Source organism: Danio rerio, chromosome 7 (assembly GCF_052040795.2).
Source record: "Danio rerio strain M-AB ecotype USA chromosome 7, GRCz13ab, whole genome shotgun sequence".
Classification (NCBI taxonomy): domain Eukaryota; kingdom Metazoa; phylum Chordata; class Actinopteri; order Cypriniformes; family Danionidae; genus Danio; species Danio rerio.
In genome coordinates, this window is record NC_141027.1 from 10,211,082 (window position 1) to 10,230,000 (window position 18,919).

At 37.1% G+C, this 18,919-nt stretch overlaps 1 protein-coding gene and 1 long non-coding RNA gene across 6 annotated transcripts in view; one reads left to right on the forward strand and one right to left on the reverse strand.

Annotated features, from left to right (window-relative positions):
- adamts17 (ADAM metallopeptidase with thrombospondin type 1 motif, 17) overlaps window positions 1-18,919 on the forward strand; it is a 328,430-nt gene that overhangs the window by 289,253 nt on the left and 20,258 nt on the right. For 4 of the 5 annotated variants that reach the window (XM_087260202.1, XM_087260203.1, XM_087260204.1 and 1 more), the window contains 2 exons: window positions 9,565-9,742; window positions 14,327-15,045. In XM_087260202.1, coding sequence (XP_087116328.1) covers window positions 9,565-9,742; window positions 14,327-14,478 — 330 coding nt within the window. In that variant the 3' untranslated portion in view covers window positions 14,479-15,045. Of the gene's footprint in view, window positions 1-9,564; window positions 9,743-14,326; window positions 15,046-18,919 lie in introns of those variants that run through there. The other variant, XR_015495085.1, reaches the window with a different exon arrangement.
- The window catches only part of LOC147843030 (uncharacterized), a 2,820-nt gene continuing 2,569 nt past the window's right edge, over window positions 18,669-18,919 (reverse strand). The window contains exon 2 of the long non-coding RNA XR_015495334.1: window positions 18,669-18,919. This exon is cut by the window's right edge and continues 1,332 nt beyond it. This is a non-coding gene — a long non-coding RNA (uncharacterized LOC147843030).

Below are 18,919 nucleotides of genomic sequence, written 5' to 3' on the forward strand. Positions count from 1 at the left end.
AAAATAGTTTTATTTAGGGTGGCGTGGTGGTGCAATGGGTTGCGCTGTCACCTGACAGCAAGAAGGTTGGGTTTTTTGTCATTTTTGTATTTTTTGAGTTTGAGAGTTTGTATTTTCTTATTTTTTAAGTTTTCAGTTTTGTTTTTTAATTACTTTTAAAATTGTTTTATTTATTTATTTTTGTTTGTTTTCAGTGTTGTTTGTAGCCACTTTGAAAAATGTTTTATTTATTAGCTTTTTTTAGTTTAGTGTTTGTTGAGAGTTTATCTGTCTGTCTATCTGTCTGTCTGTCTGGCTGGCTGGCTGGCTGGCTTTTTAGCACTTGAACTTCCATTATTTGTCAAGGTAAGCGTTCATAGATTATTTTACATTAACTTAATCATTTTTAATAGTAGCTTCAGATGAATTTCAATATTTAGGTTAGTTTTTTCTGACAAGCCTGAAATGACAAAAATAGGCTTTAAGAAATTACCCATGATTTAATTATTCATTTTTTAATCAGATAAAAAGATTGTAATACCTAATATATATATGCACATCTCGATGTTTATCCACCATTTTTTTAAACGCAATACTCCAAAATACCAGTACAATAAATGTTTGTATTTAGTAACTGATTCCTCATGAATTAACCCCTGTGTTCTAAGTGCAAAGTCTAAAGTGCAGGGCGTAAAAGCATTAAGGGTGTGTCTGAATCCACTTTTGCTTTTTTAATGATGGAAAAACACGCCCTGCGCCTCAGTGCATAATCTAACAGGGTTGTTTATTCTCTTAATGAGTTATGGGTGTGTTTTAAGTATAACCTGCAGTAAACCAATCAGAGTCAGTTGCATCACGTCATGGCACAATTGCTATTTACATGGCGGAGTTTATAAGTGGAAAAACTGAACGCTTCATTAGCAAAAAAACTGTTAAACAGACCATATGCAACGCAAGAATGAGCCTCGTCCATTCGGCCTCTTTACTTTATCTTTAATTTTACACTTTTACTTTCGTGGAGTAAGGAAACAGTGGGAACTCACTCGACTGAAGACATCCATTAGCCTACATATCTACAAAGATTTGTTTCAAAACTATTTCTAAATTCAGTTTTAATTTCCAGCAAACGAATAAATAACAATGAAGAAATGAACCTGACAGGCGGACAAATCTGAACTTGTTTTCAATAAAACAAATATAAATATGCATATAATACTACTACTACTACTACTAATAACATTATACAAATGCAAATTGTCATGAATAAACTGAAAAATGCCCTCCGACATGAAGGCATGGAGGTGGTGGTAATTTTTGTAGACAATAATAGTTTTTGTAACATTTTAATCCTTTAATTTGTTTTCATATGTAAAATTATGTGTGTATTGTTTTACACTTTTAGTTGGTCAGTGGCACAGTCTATTTTCAGCGGTAATTGAACTCGGGTCGCCGTGAGCACTGGAGTGCATATGTCAACGCACTAACCACTACACCACTGGTGCCAACAACAGGGCCCTTTGTTAGTATATATGTGCGTTTTGATCACTTGCTGCTTTTTTCTTAAATGTATTTTCAACATTTGCACCTTCATCCTCTTCTTCTGTATTCCTGCACACACCCATGACAGAAATATGTGTTAATAATACTCCATGCTTTTTTTTTTTTTTTGAGAAACTGAAGGTCAGTCAGCAGAACTTGAGTTGTTTCCAGAAAGCAATATTTCTTCGATATTGAATTGACATGTGTGCCGCAGTCACAGGTTCATGTTTATTGACTGCTCCACATCTTCATTAGTTGTCTTGTAATGAGGCTCAATCAATCACAGTACATTTATAATTGCCTACTGAACACAGTGTAATGAGGATGCAGATCATCAATAATGTTGCAGGCCTGTAGAACTATCTCAGGGTTCAACGCTTAGGATTTTTTCTACTAGCCCGATCGGGCAAGTGGTTTAGATTTTTACTCGCCCTGCCAAAATTTTCACTGGCCCCACCAAAAAAAAAGGAAAGTTAATAGCTATTTTTTAACCACATATTTTAAATAATGTGTCAAAAATAAAGTCTGTAAATCTAGAATTTCAATACTTAAAAAACAATTTTAAATATAAGTGTTATGCAAACAAGAAGAGCAGTATGGAAAATGTGGAGGCATTTTATTGCAGTTTGAAATTATTTAACAAAAGGTGGCTGATTTGTCAAACTGACGGCAAACTATGCATAACATCACTTCATTTTTATTTTGTCGTGTTGTTTCCAAGTAAATGTCTACTTCCAACACGTTAGAGACAGACATTTTTGTTTAGCCTTTTAATTTGATGTTGCCGCAATGTTGCTGTTTCTACGCTGTACTGGTTGTTACCAGGTTACAAAAAAAATAGCATGGTCAAATCAATCAGATAAGACGAATCAGAAGGCAATATGTTGTTTACGACATTACAGAGAAGGTAGCATTTAAAGATTTGAAAGCACAAACTTAAAATGCACGCAATTGACAAATAGTCACAGACAAATTAAATGTTAGTGACAAGGCAGCACTGTCCCAATCGGGCCAGTAATGATCCGGTCTACTGTCCCAAGTGTCTCTCACGCTGGCCCTGGGCCACCGGGCAGTCCTTATTGTTGAGCCCTGTATCCCTTTCAATACTGTACAGCATGTGCTTTGCTTGATTATGAACTCCTCGTGAGCCAAAACTGTGAAGCAGACGTAAAGTAGGCCAGACTGATGAATCCTTATTGTTTCTGGTTTCAAAAGAGGAAAATGTCTTTCAGCATGGAGACAAGCAGCAAACAATACGAAGACTACAGACACTCAGACAGCCTGCTCGATATACAGTTAAAGCCAGAACTTTCAGTCCTTTATTCTTTTTCAAATATTTATCTAGTGATAATTAATGGATTAAAGGGCACATATTTTACCCCTTTTAAAGATTGAATCTAAGTTTTTTCTGTCTCCAGAATGTGTCTTTAAATGTGTCTTTCGGCTCAAAATACCCATCAGATTATTTATTATACCTTTCAAAATATGGGAAATATGATCTGTTAGGACATTGTAGCTGTTTTTGTTGCCTGTGCATTTAATGCAAATGTGGTGGCTCTCCCCGCTCTTGGTCTCTATTAATGCAGCAGATCTAGCTGTGCAATAGAGCTGCACGATTCTGGTTAAAATGAGAATCGCAATTTTTTTTTAAATTATTTTTTATTTATTTATTTTATTATTTTTTTATTTTTTTATTTATTTTTATTTTTTATTTTTGCTTAAGATCAGGATTCTCTCACGATTCTGTAGATGTAAAATAAAGCTTAGTATGAGTCGGCAATTATTATTGTTTTTTCTCAAAAATATGGTTAAACAACAATAATAATATTATATTAATTATTATATATAATAATTCTGATGTTGAATTATATTTGAGACATATGCTTGCAATCATTGACAACATTATTAGACCATTTAATTCATTGGTAAAATCATCATTATATAGGCTAGAGTAGTTATACTGACACTGTAAACATGTATTTTCATGCACAACTGTGTGTTCGCTATGAAAGGAAAAACATATCAAATGCTTGTCGCAGTCATAACTCTAAAATGCGATATGATTATTTAAATGAAGTGCACGCTTTCTGTTTCATTTTCACTGCTAAGTGCTGTCCATACTTCTCACGCGGCTCTCAAACGATCACTCTGTGCCACAAACTCAATGTTATTTACAACTTTATTACCTGTTACTCACAACATATGCAGGTTCTGTTAACTAAAGGAGACGCGTGTGCGTCTAGTAGAGCGCGCGCCCGCCCGCCCGCCCTACAGCTCACGGTCAGCAGCTCACATCACATGTGATTTCCCGGCTGCGAGTACAGCATTATATGAAGACAAAAATGACATTTTTAGGTGAATTATACCTTTTAAATACAATATGTGACTCTTTCAACATCATTTGGAGGTGTCCATGTCGCAGAGCAATGTACGTGAAACAATGAAAAGACTCGTGCAGCCGCCTTTTCTTCTCTCCTGAACTTGAAAATATGATTGACAGAATCGTAGAAATGCTGGATTAAGATCGTCTAGGGGGTTTACGATTAATTGTGCAGCTCTACTGTGCAATATTATGTGTCACCGACTGACTTAAGAGTAGCTAGCTCTCTGCAACTCTCACATGGTCGCCCACTAAAGCTAAGCAGGGCTGCGCCCGGTCATTACCTGGATGGGAGATCACATGGGAAAGCTAGTTTGCTGCTGGAAGTGGTGTTGTGTGGCCAACAGGGGGCGTCCAACCTGCGGTCTGTGTGGGTCCTAATGCCCTAGTATAGCGACGGGGACTCTATACTGCTCAGTGAGCACCGTCTTTTTTTGATGAGACGTTTAATCATGGTCCTGACTCTCTGTGGTCGTTAAAATCCTAGGCTGTCCTTTGAAAAAGAGTAAGGGCTTCACCCCGGCATCCTGGCCAAATTTGCCCACTGGCCTCTGTCCATCATGCCATCCTAACCCTTCCCATATCATTATTGGTATCTGTCTCCTCTCTACCAATCAGCTGGTGTGTGGTGTGTGGTCTGGCGCAAAATAGCTGCCGTCGCATCATCCAGGTGGATGATGCACACTGGTGGTGGATGAGGAGATCCCTCTGTGTAAAGAGCTTTAAGAAAAGCGCTATATAAATGTAAGAAATTAATATTATTCATTCATTCATTCATTTTCTTTTCGGCTTAGTCCCTTTATTAATCTGGGGTCGCCACAGCGGAATGAACCGCCAACTTATCCAGCACGTTTTTACGCAGCGAATACCCTTTCAGCTGCAACCCATCTCTGGGAAACATCCACACACAATCATTCACACGCACACTCATACGCTATGGACAATTTAGTCTACCCAATTTACCTGTACCACATGTCTTTGGACTGTGGGGGAAACTGAAGCACCTGGAGGAAACTCACGCGAACGCAGGGAGAACATGCAAACTCCACACAGAAACGCCAACTGAGCTGAGGCTCGAACCAGCAATCCAGTGACCTTCTTTCTGTGAGGCGACAGCACTACCTACTGTGCCACTGCGTCACCATTATTATTATTATTATTATTATTATTATTATTATTATTATTCATTATTACAAGCTTGCATGATGAAACAATATCCTTATATTTACATTGTTTACAGACACGCATGACCATTTATATTCCTGTCGTGCACTGCATGTTAAAAGCTGTGTGAAGATACACACTTGTCACACATACTCTACAGTCAGTTTCAGAGAATTGGATCAATCTGAACAACTCTGAGGTGGGACTAGTGTTGCATGCTTCTGTTTACTTGTAGCAGAACTACTGGTGAGCACTGTTGTTGCTTTTTCGAACAGAAAAATTTGTTCTTAGTAAATATATTCTGTATTCATCAAGAGGGCACATGAACTGGATTGTGACCATCGTACTATGACAGTTTGGGACGAATATATGTACCATTACAGCTCTAGTGCTTCACTGTATGCTGCACTATATGCATCATTATGAGGCAGCTGTGGGACACATTTTAAAGAGCATCAGGCTGGATGCCATTTGTGGGCCGCCTGTTGAGAACCTTAAGCATAGATAAACAGCACAGTGACAAACAAGAATGAAGCAGATCTCCCTCACTACAGTAAGAACTTTCCTAATGATTATTTAATGTATTTGTTGTGGAGATATTTCAAGCCTTTCTGCAAAGAGGAGTTATAAAGTTTACACACACAGATGCGCGTGGCACGGCAAATGTGACAGGATACACGTTAACCCCTGCTGTGTGGTTATCCGTTATGTTAGTGTACAAAATAAACAGGTTAATGTCCACAAACTGAGATTAAAGTATCTTCTTTTATAATTTTACTGACATGCGGCTGTGATGATGAATTACATAGTGATTTTTACATTCTAGTTCTCACTAGCAACATGAGAACTCATGATAAAACATGCTAGCAATATGTCAATTCATATTAAAAACATACTATTAGCATGCTAGTTCACTCAAGCAACATGGCAATTTATGTTAGAACTATGCTAATGCCATGCAAATGTGTATTCCTGCTACCAACATGTTGATTACAAAACTAATCAAATCACTAGCAACATGGTAGCTCACGATAAAAACATGCTAGCAAGATGCTACTTAATGTTAAAAACATGCTAGTGACATGCTAATTTATTCGAGCACCATGGCAATTTATGTTAGAACTATGCTAATGCCATGCAAATGTGTATTCCTGCTACCAACATGTTGATTACAAAACTAATCAAATCACTAACAACATGGTAGCTCACGATAAAAACATGCTAGCAAGATGCTGCTTAAAGGGGTGGTCCACTACGATATTATATTTTAAACTTCAGTTGATGTGTAATGTAGCTGTGTGAACATAAACAGCATCTCTGAATGTAAAATATTCAAAGTTTAATGCAAAGGGAGACCTTGATTTGTACAGAGTTAGCTTAGCAACGCCTACAATTAACGAATTTTGGGGACTACAAAAAATACTTCCGCCCCCTGTGAGATCACAAAAGTTCGTTATTGCGCATCCCACACTGCGCAGGTAAAGGCCGTGGCCAGAGGCGCTGTAACGTTACTGCAGAGAGAGAAATGCCATCCTGCTGTTTCCACAGAGCTGTTCTGTTTCTGTTGTTGGGCTTCCAAATGACACGACCCAAACACAGAAGTGCTTACAGTTCAATATTAATTATGTTCCAGAGAACTATAAAATACATAGCAAGCATGATTTGACAAAACACAGCTTCCAGAATCTCTCCCAGTTCAGTGCTGGATTCAGTTAAAATCTCCTCAAAGATGGAGCAAGGAGACGCTGTGAACTCTGAGTCATGACCTGTAAGTGTTTTTATTTGTTAAAATTGATCATGACATGTACAGTGTCTAACTTTAACGGTGTGTTGTAGCAAAGATGTAAACAACGGGAAATTATGGTAACCGCTAACGACTTAGCTAACGTTACAAATCCATATTTATCAAACGGCTGTAAACGCACACACACACATACACATACACGCACTCTTGGCCAGCACCTGCGTCTCTCTGTGTGAGACGGCAGAATTTCTCTCTATAGGCAGCTATGCTATGCGTTTTACAACTCGGACAATAAAGTCGCAAAAGATATGTGAACGATTCATGTTACTTACACAGGCATATTCCGCATATGCATGAAAGACGTCCTGTAACGCGTTGATTTAAAAAAAATACAGCAATGATTTCCCAACTGGAGTGTAACATCAAAAACAAATCAATCCAGGCTCACAAAGGTCTCATCTCACATCTTGTGCTTTATTCTGTCACCACAGAAAATAACTTAATCCGAGCATGAGAGAAAAAGAACAATAAAAATCTCTCCCGCGCACATGCGCTTCTCGTGTTACAAATACTTCATCGTATACACACATAAACACACTAAAAGGCACAGAAACAGTTAAAGGAGCCGCATCCCATTTTCACTCGTTACAGACACGTGTTGACTGACTGACTGACTGACTGACTGTTTACACAAAACGCGCGTGCTTGTCAGGGCGTGACGTGAAGCCGATCGGCGTATCACAGCATATTATGATGATGACCAATCAGAGTCACTTGAGGGTGGGCCTTTTAGAGGAACTAGGAAATATGACAGTCGTTTTCATGTTAGCTGAGTAGCTGTGTATAATCAAAGTGAGATTTATGAAAAAATAACACGATTTCCTTCAAGTTAAACATGAGCACACATTGCTTTGCATCTTATTAACACAACCAAGCCTTAAAAATAACATTCTGGACCACCCCTTTAATGTCAAAAACATGCTAGTGACATGCTTATTCTCTCAGGCAACATGTTAATTTATGTTGTGTATCCTTGCTACCAGCGTGCCAATTATTATAAAACTAAGAGAATGCTAATTCTCACTAGCACCTTGGTAACTTGTAATGAAAACATGCTACCAAGATGTAAATTAATGTTAAAACATGCAAGTGGCATGCTAATTCTCTTAAGCAACATGTTAATTTGTTAGAACTATGCTAATGACATGCAAATCTGTATCCCTGCTACCAAAATGTTAATTGTTATAAAACGAATAGAATGTTAATTCTCACTAGCAACATGGGAATGCATGATAAAAACATGCTAGCAAGATGCTACTTAATGTTAAAACATGGTAGTGACATGCTAATTTATTCGGGCACCATGTCAATTTATGTTAGAACCATGCTAATGACATGCAAATGTGTATTCCTGCTACCAACATGTTGATTACAAAATCATGAACGAAAAATGCTAATTCTCACTAGCAACATGGGAATTTATAACAAAATTTTAGAAAGATGCTGCTTAATGTTAAAACATGCTATTAACATGCTAATTAGCTCGAATAACATGTCAATTTATGTTAAAACTATGCTAATGACATGCAAATGTGTATTCCTGCTACCAACATGTTGATTACAAAACTAATTGAATGCTTATTCTCACTAGCAACATGGGAATTCATGAAAAAACATGCTAGAACAATGCTGCTTAATGTTAAAACATGCTAGTAACATGCTAATTAACTAGAACAACATGTCAATTTATGTTAGAACCATACTAATTATAAAACTAAGAGTATGTTAATTCTCACTAGCAACATGGTCTCATGACAAAAACATGCGAGCAAAGGTGCTACTTAATGTTAAAATGTGCTAATGGAATGCTAATTCACTTGAGAAACATGTCAACTTATGTTAGAACCATGCTAATGACATGCAAATGTGCATTCCTGCTACCAACGTGCCAATTATTATAAATCTAAGAGAATGGTAATTCTCACTAGCATCTTGGTAACTAATGATGAAAACATGCTACCAAGATGTAAATTAATGTTAAAAACATGCTAGTCGCATGCTAATTCTCTCAAGCAACATGTTAGTTTGTCAGAACTATGCAAATGGGATTGCATGATAAAAACTTGCTAGCAAGATGCTACTTAATTTTAAAACATGCTAGTTACATGCTAATTCATTCCAGCAACATGTCAATGCTAATTAGCTCGAACAACATGTCAATTTATGTTAGAACCCTGCTAATTATAAAACTAGGTATGTAAATTCTCACTAGCAACATGGGAACTAAAAAAAACATGCTAGCAAGTTGGTGATTATATTTAAAAACATGCTAGTGACATGTTAATTCACTCGAGCAACCTGTCAATTTATGTTAGAACCATGCTAATGACAAGCAAATGTGTATTCCTCTGCCAACATATTGATTATTACAAGACTAATCGAATCACTAGCAACATGGTAACTCATGAAGAAAACATGCTAGCAAGATGCTACTTAATGTACAACTTTGGGTTTTATTTTTAGAATGTCTGTGCAGACTGCTGCCACCTGCAGGTTTGGAAAGTTTTATCCTCTCACGCAGATGGAGATTGCAGTATGTAGTTCATGTCTTCAAGTTGACATTTTTGACCCAGCCAATGCAAGACGCTAATAAATATGCAGCTTTCATCACCGTTAGTTTTTTTTTTACGTCAGCTTGCTGTGTCCTGGCCTTTAAGTAAAATGAGTGTGTTGTAATTCTTTGATTGGTTGATTTCAGTGCTCGTCATCATGTGGGCGGGGCTTGCAGTCCAGAGTGGTCCAATGCATGCACAGAGTGAGTGGTCGCCACGGCAGCGACTGTCCAGCAGTGCTGAAGCCAGCGACGTACAGACAGTGTCATCAGAGCACCTGTAACGCCAGAGGGAACATCAACACCATCACCTCTCCAAGACTGGGTAAGACTAAGCCAATGGCAACATATTCAGTAAATACGTTTTTGCCTGAAAAACTATGCTAGTTCATGCTAATGATAATCTATGCTACCAGACATGTTAGTGATAACATGCTAATTCCAAAACTATTTTTGTAAAGATTTCTAAAAACAATGTAGAATCAAATTCATGCTAAAAACATGCTAGCAATGGTTAATACCTGATAATTACACGTTAATGTTAAAAACAAGCTTCAAATTGCTACTTTACTTTGTTACAAACATGTTATTGACATACTATTTTATCTTAGCGGCATTTAATTCATGCTAAAATATGCTAGCAACATGTTAAGTAATGTAAAACATACAAACGGAATGCTAATTCACACTAGCACCATGGTAGTTAATGATTAAAAAACATCTTAGCAAATGTTTATTCCTGTTAACAACTAATATTAATGTTTGTATTTAAAAAAACAAAATGCTACTTTGTTACAGACATGCTACCAACATTCTAATTGAGGCTAGTAACAGATTAATGCATGCAAAAATATGCTAGTACCAAGCTAATTTATGACAAACATGTTACAGACATTCTCATTCTTGTTAGCAATGTGCAAATGTATAAAAACCACATGCTAGCAATTATAATCCGTGCTGACAACATGTTAATAAAAGGCTAACTTGCAGTAGCAGCATGCTACTTAATGTTAAAATCATGCTAGTGACATTCTAATTTAAGATTAGTGGCTGGACATAGCTGGTTTTGGCTGGGCTCCCAGCCTGCTAGGCTGGTCAAGCTGGTTTTAGCTGGTCATCTCCCAGCCTAACCAGCTAAGACCAGGCTGGAAATGGCTGGAAACCAGCCTGGAAGTGGCCAAAACCCCTCTAAAACCAGCCTGGTTGACCAGCTAAAACCAGCCAACCAGCCTAGGCTGGTTTAAGCTGGATTTTTCAGCAGGGGAACCATGCTAATGACATGATAATTAAGATAATCACATCTCACCAATGTGCAAATTCTTGTAAGATACATGCTACAAGCATGTTTATTGTATTGTATTGACAGCATGCTAATGCACATTAGCAACATGGTATTTCCTGATAAAATCATGCTACCAAGATACTACCTAATGTTAAAAACATCCTAATGACATGACCTGTTAATTCACACAAGCAACATTTCAATTTATGGTAGAACTATGCTAATTATATGCTAATTTATGCTACCAACATGCTAATTTATGATAATCATTAACTGCATAGGAATTCATGATACAAACATGCTAGCAAGATGCTACTTAATGTTAGAAACATGCTAATGACATGTTAATTTATGGGAACAACATGTCAATTCAAGTTAAAATATAACAATGACATGTCAATTTATGTTGTAACCATGCCAATAGCATGCTAATTAATGATAATCACATGCTAGCAATGTGTTTAATCAGGCAAGATGCATGCTACGAATGTGTTATTGTAAAACATGCAAACAGCATGCTAATTCTCATTAGCAACATGGTAATGCATGATAAAAGCTTACAAGCTATTTTTTTTATTCTTATTAACAACTGATGTCTATGCTTAAAGGTTAAAAACAAGCTTTAAGGCGCTACTGACATACTAACTAATGTTAACAACATTTTAATTTGTGCTAAAAACATGTTAAAAACAGGTCAATTTATGAAAGAATTATGCTAGTGACATTTTAAATTTTGTTTGCAATAAGCAAATTTATAACCACATGCTAACAGCCGGAATAAATTAATTATTCTAAAACATGCACAAAGAATGCTAATTCTCAGTAGCAACATGGTAACTAATTATGAAAACATGCTAACAAGATACTACTTATTGTTAAAAACATACTAGTGGAACGCCAATTCACACATGCAACATGCCAATTTATGTAGAACCATGCTAATGACATTCTAATTTATGCTATTAACATGCTAATTTATAATACAAGTATGCTAGTGACATTATAATTATTGTTAGCTATATGCAATATCACAATAACTATATGCTAATGATGTGCTAATTCTTGCAAGATAGATGCTACGAACATGTTTGTTCTTATTAACAACATGGTAATTCATGATACAAACATTCTAAAACGATGCTACCTAATATCAGAAACATGCTAATTCATTCTAGCAACCTTTTAATTCAAGTTAAAATATAACAGAAACATGATAATTTATGTTAACACCATGCTAATGTTATGCTAATTCATGATAACCACATGTTAACAATGTGTTAGTTCCTGCAAAATACATGCTACTAATGTGTTGATTGTAAAACATTCAAACAGCATGCTATTTCTCATTAGCAGCATGGTAATTCATGACAAACTTGCTAGCAAATGTTTGTTATGAACAACTGATATCAATGCTTATAGGTTAAAAACAAGCTTTAAGACCCTGCTCTGTTACAAACATGCTACTGACATACTAACTGATGTTAACAACATGTTAATTCATGTTAAAAATATGTTAAAAACTTGTCAATTATGATAGAACTATGATAGTGACATTCTAAATTTTACTAATAATAAGCTAATGTATAACCACATGCTAGCAAGAAGTTTATTCCTGCTGCCATTGTTAATTATTATTTGAAAACATGGACACAAAATGCTAATTCTCAGTAACAACATGGTAACTAATTATAAAACATGCTAACAAGATGCTGCCTTATGTTGAAAACAGACTAGTTAAAAGTCAATTCACACAAGCAACATGTCAATTTATGTAGAGCCATGCTAATAACAAGCTAAATACAATTAGCATGTTAATTTATGATATAATTATCCTACATTATATCTTGACATTATAATTTTGCTAGCAATATGCAAAATCATGATACTTTGTTAGAAACATGCTAACAGCATGCTAATTCATTCTAGCAACATGTCAATTCATGTTAAAACAGTGCCATGCTAGATTATGCTAAAACCATGTTAATGATATGCTAATTCATGATAACCACATGCTAACAATGTGCTAATTCCTGCTATGTAGCTGCTACAAGCATTTTTATTGTTTATTCTTATTAGCAACATGAGAATTAATGATACAAATATGTCTACAAGATACCACTTAAAGTTAAACTTGTTAACAACATGGTAATCCATGCTAGCGACATGTCAATTTAAGTTAAAATATAACAGTAACATGCTAATTATGCTAGAACCATGCTACCCAGATAGCAAGCCAACATTGAATCAATGTTGATTATTGGTTATAAGCGTCAGTATCAGTCGTCAATCAAATTTTGACATTGAATCATTGTTCTTTATTCCGTCAGAAGGTTAATACATCGAGAATATACCATTGATTCAATGTCGAAATGAAGTTTACTCTTCAACTTATAGGCCACCCGACACATTTGGTCGAAATCATAACATTGGTTCGATGCTGAAACTTGATTGGAGGACTCGAAACGGTTCTTCTGCGCGAGTCAGCGTGACGCATGTGTGCGTGCGCGTGCTCATAATTTTGAATCAAGTAACGAACATAAGTCAAAGGACGGAACGGTTCCCTGCTGAAAAATCCAGCTTAAACCAGCCTAGGCTGGTTGGCTGATTTTAGCTGGTCGATCAGGCTGGTTTTAGAGGGGGTTTGGCCACTTCCAGGCTGGTTTCCAGCCATTTTCAGCCTGGTTTTAGCTGGTCAGGCTGGAAGATGACCAGCTTGACAAGCCTAGCCAAGCTGGGAGTCCAGCCAAAACCAGCTATATCTAGCTTAAACCAGGCTGGTCAAGCTGGTTTTAGCTGGATTTGGCTGGTCATTTTCCAGCCTGACCAGCTAAGACCAGGCTGGAAATGGCTGGAAACCAGCCTGGAAATGGCCAAAACCCCTCTAAAACCAGCCTGATCAACCAGCTAAAACCAGCCAACCAGCCTAGGCTGGTTTAAGCTGGATTTTTCAGCAGGGTTATCTAAAGTAATGACATGCTAATTCATGATAACCACATGCTAATAATGTGTTAACTCCTACAATGTAGCTGCTACGAACATGTTTAATCTTATTAGCAACATGAGAGTTCATGATACAAATATGCTAACAAGATACGTTAGACACATGCTAACAAACTTGCTAATTTGTGCTAGCAACATGTCAATTCAAGTTAAAATATAACCTTAACATGCCTATTCATGCTAGAACCATGAACCAACTAATGACAAGCTAATTCATGATAACCACATGCTAACAATGTGTTCCTGCAATGTAGCTGCTGCGAACATTAGCTGCTGCAAACATGTTTATTGTTAAGTCTTATTAGCAACATGGGAGTTCATGATACAAACATGCTAACAACATACTAATTCATGCTAGCGACATGCCAATTCAAGTTAAAATATAACGGTAAGATGTCAATTTATACTCGAACCATGTTAGTGACATGTTAAAACCTCTTAAGTCTTCTAGCTTTGTCAAAAAGAAAACCACAGCAAAAAGAAGCACTGCAGAGAGCAGACAGTTGCTAAAAGGGCATCTTCTCATCTCGATGAAGGTGTCTGGAGTGACATATGCATGTGTTCAGGGATCATGTCATAATTGAATGAGTGAAACGCTGTGTCCTGTCCTTCTGTCATTCCTGGCAGCTGCATTGACGTATAAGTGCGCGGGCGATCAGTGGGCGGTTTACTGCAAGGTGATCCGGGAGAAGAACCTGTGCCAGGACATGCGCTGGTACCAACGCTGCTGCCAGACCTGCAGAGACTTTTACACCAACAAAATGCCCCCCAAGAGTTAATGAGCCCGGCACAGCCACACATAGAGCTTTATTTTTGCCTTTCTCATTTGTACTGTTGAGAATAATGTTTTATATTCTTTTAAAAAGTTATTATGTCTAAATGAAAGCAACGGACAGACATTTCCAAGCAGAACGTTTCTAACTATGCAGATTTTGAAGACACTGAGGTTTGTCTCCACCTAAGTATGTGTTGGCCGTGTGTTTGCGTACTTGAGTAACGTTTAGTTCTTGTTTTTGGACTTGAAGGTTTCTTGTTTTGCTGTAATCCACTCTTTGCCCCTGGAAATGAGTTTTTTAATATCCCTTTGCACTGTGGGTAATTTCACCAGATATCCAGCTGAGGTTGCTTTTTTAAGGCCACTGGTTGGCCATTAACTGATGGACTTTAACAATCTTTTGTCTTGCTTTTACTTTAATTATTTTACTATTTTAGTAACTTCTGTTGTCATGTTCGCTCTTGCACCCAAAACCTAGTGAGCTTTCTTGGTCCTTTATTCCCTATTAGTTTTGGAATTTCTTTATAAGCCATAAATATTTGAATAAATTGGCAAATAAACTTTTAACAAATCATAGGAGTCAAATTTTGCCAATAAGTTAAGAATCAAATGGATTATACACAGTGTATATATATATATATATATATATATATATATATATATATATATATATATATATATATATATATATATATATATATATATATATATATATATATATATATATATATATATATTGTTCTGTTTTTAATCCATCAGCTTGGATGTTCTCTTTTTCCTGAACTTGTTGTAGTGCATTTCATTAATGCATTTGATAAATGAATTTTTTACATTGCACTTCATGCAAGCTCCTTCCCTTTAAAGTGCCCCTATTATGCATTATAATAGGTCATAATTTGGTTTTGGAGTCTCTAACAACAGGCTGATCTGCATGTAAGATCAAAACACTTTCATTGTTTTTTAATATGCATCCCAACGACTCCTCTATGATTTGTTCCAAACCCCTCTTTTGTGTGATGGTAATCTGCTGTGATTGGTGACTGGTGACCCAGTCTGTTGTGATTAGTCCAGTAACCCAGTGTGTTGTGATCGGTCCGTTGACCCAGTCTTTTGAGATGGGTCCGATGACCTAGTATGTTGTGATTGGTCTTATGACCCAGTCTTTTAAGATTGGTCTGATGACCCAGTCTTTTAAGATTGGGCCAATGACCCTGTTGTAATTGGTCCACTGACCCAGTTTTTTTTTACGATTGATCTGATGACCCAGTCTCTTGTGATTGGTCTGATGACCTAGTCTGCTGTGATGGGTCTGTTGACCCAGTATTTTGAGATGGGTCCAATGACCCAGCCTGTTGTGATTGATCCGATGACCCAGTTTTTTTGTGATTAGACTGATGACCTGGTCTTTTGAGATAGGCCGAATGACTCGGTCTTTTGTGATTGGTCCGATGACCCGGTCTTTCGAGATGGGTCTGATGATCCAGTCTTTTGAGATTGGTCTGATGATCCAGTCTTTTGAGATTGGTCTGATGATCCAGTCTTTTGAGATTGGTCTGATGACCCAGTCTTTTGACATTGGTGCTATAACCCAGCCTTTTGAGATTGGTCCGATGACCTAGCCTTTTGAGATTGGTCCGATGACCCAGCCTTTTGAGATTTGTCCCATGACCTAGCCTTTTGAGATTCGTCCGATGACCTAGCCTTTTGAGATTGGTCCGATGACCCAGCCTTTTGAGATTTGTCCCATGACCCAGCCTTTTGAGATTTGTCCCATGACCCAGCCTTTTGAGATTGGGCCAGTGACCCACTCTTTTGAGATTGGGCCAGTGACCCTGTTGTGATTGGCCCAATGACCCAGTCTGTTGTGATTGGCCCAATGACCCAGTCTGTTGTTATTGGTCCCATGACCCAGTCTGGTGTGATTGGTCCCATGACCCAGTCTGGTGTGATTGGTCCAATGACCCAGTCTTTTCTGATTGGTCCAATGACCCAGTTTGTTGTGCTTGGTCCAATGACCCAGTCTGTTGTTATTGGTGCCATGACCCAGTCTTGTGTGATTGGTCCCATGACCCAATCTGATGTGATTGGTCTAATGACCCAGTCTTTTGTGATTGGCTCAATGACCCAGTTTGTTGTGCTTGGTCCAATGACCCAGTCTGTTGTTATTGGTGCCATGACCCAGTCTGGTGTGATTGGTCCAATGTGCCAGTCTGCTGTGATTGGTCCAATGACTCAGTCTGTTTTGATTGTGTCTAAAAACAGCTGGTTCAAGAATCCAGTCTTTCTAAAGCCTATCTTTCTGAGAGACAGCTCTGTTCTGATTGAAAGATGGTGGGCACATTCGGTTTTCATTGGTCAAAAACAAATGTTTATTACTTTAAACACATATATTTTATATATTTATATATTATATATTTAGGTTGATTTCACCTTTTGGAGTGGGAAATCATCTCTAAACAGACTGTAAACTGGCATCATGCTGATTTTATTTTTCAAACTTGTACAGGAAGAAAGACTGGAATTACAGACAAATCATTTCATGCATTTTCTGCACTTTGGACATTTTTTAGACCTTACTCATTCACCAAAATTAATAAAACAGTGACAAAATATAAGATATAAAAAGCGTACATGGGGCACTTTAAGAAGGCTAGAAATATAAACACAATTATGGTGCTTGTTTTCTTTTTTTATTTTGGAGCCTGACAATCTTTTCTCACTGCACAAATGAACATTCTCAGAAAAGCAAACAGGCAATACTGTTTTGGAAGAAAAAAAGATTGTTTTTCGTTTTGAGGTGCACTGTTACTCTACGATGTAGTGAAATCAGGGTACAGAAAGTGTTGTGTATGTGTGTAATCTATTAGTTTGGTGCTGCAGAGACACACTTGATACACTCGCAAATTTCTTTGTGATCAATTCTGTCTTCATTTATAAAAGAATAATGCCTTCATTTATTATGTAATTATTGTAGTTCTCATTTTGTGCAATAGAGGCAGCACATATACAAACATATCCCATGTATACTGAATAATAACGACAACATTTGTAGCATAAAAATGATAATATGTGACCATGGACCACAAAACCAGAAACATAGTCTGACAGTTCAGTATAATTTAGTTATAAAGAAATAAATAATCCATTCATGTAAGGTTTGTTAGGACTGGACAATATTTGAATATTTAAATTTGAAGTAAAAAAACAAAAACAAATACAATTATTAAGAAAATCATCTTTAAAGGTGACTTATTATGCAAAAATCATTATTAAAAGGGGTTTAAACACAGTTGTGTGGCAACAGTCTGTGAATATAACAAGCTTCTAGCAGTAAATATTTATTTTATGTTTTATAATAACCCTTGATAAAAACAGGCTGCAGAAACACTGAAACATTCTCAGTTTGCACGTGTCATTAGATGGGAAAAGCCCCGCACATAAGATACAATCTCTCCCTTATTAGTATCGTGTTAGTCTTGTCATTGAATCTGCCACTATGCTGACACACAGGCATTTGTAGCTCTACCCTCTTTTGAAAGGAGCACAATCTCATTTGAATTTAAAGAGACTGTCACCAAAACGGCACAATTAGGATCAAAGCCTAAAAGAAACAGTTTCAAAGAGTTATAAATCATTATTTGAGTGTTATTTTGAGCTGAAACTTCACATACACTGTCTAGGGACATAATGAGGCTGGTTTTGTGCTCCAGGGTAACATGTCTGGATACAACTTACATGAGTTTACAAGGTACTTCAGATACAAGAGTCAGAAAGTGGCCAGAAAATGTGAAACTTTAAGTTGCTATTTCATAAAATAACCCAATGGCTGGAGTTGCACATGTGTGTGGGAGAGAGAGGCTCTGTTTCAAAATCTACTGAGTCGCCTACATAGGGAGAATCATAAATGAAATGAAGCCTAATACGTGAAAAAAATAAACTGTGCAATTATGCAACAATAGCTATGTTTCCATCCAAAAATCAATAGGTCGGGGGGGTTCAATTTCACTATATGAAAGTGTATGTGACAGGCCTGATTTGATGCGTTTACGGGAGTCGCTTTTTGAATGTTCCTTTCATGATCCCGTCTTACATGTTATTGTACATAGATTGATTAACGTCATTGCATCACCACGCTATCCATGTTTCCTCCAGAGTTTTATATAATTTCAGGTGTTTCATTTTTAATTTTTTGACTTTAACTGCCGTTTCACTTTCATTCAGGAACATTTCATTCATGCCCCCATGACAAACAGGTATTTGTTGCGAGCGTTAAGGACTGGTGGGAGAGTGCTCTTTCAGTGGATTTGATACTGCACATTAAATAAAAGAAAAAACCTCTGCATTTCATGACACAGGTGTCTGTGGTCCTTTAAGGCATGGCCGGCGCATTCCTAGAGGCAACTTAGGCGGCCGCCTAGGGTGGCAGAATAGTGAGGGCGGTGTCC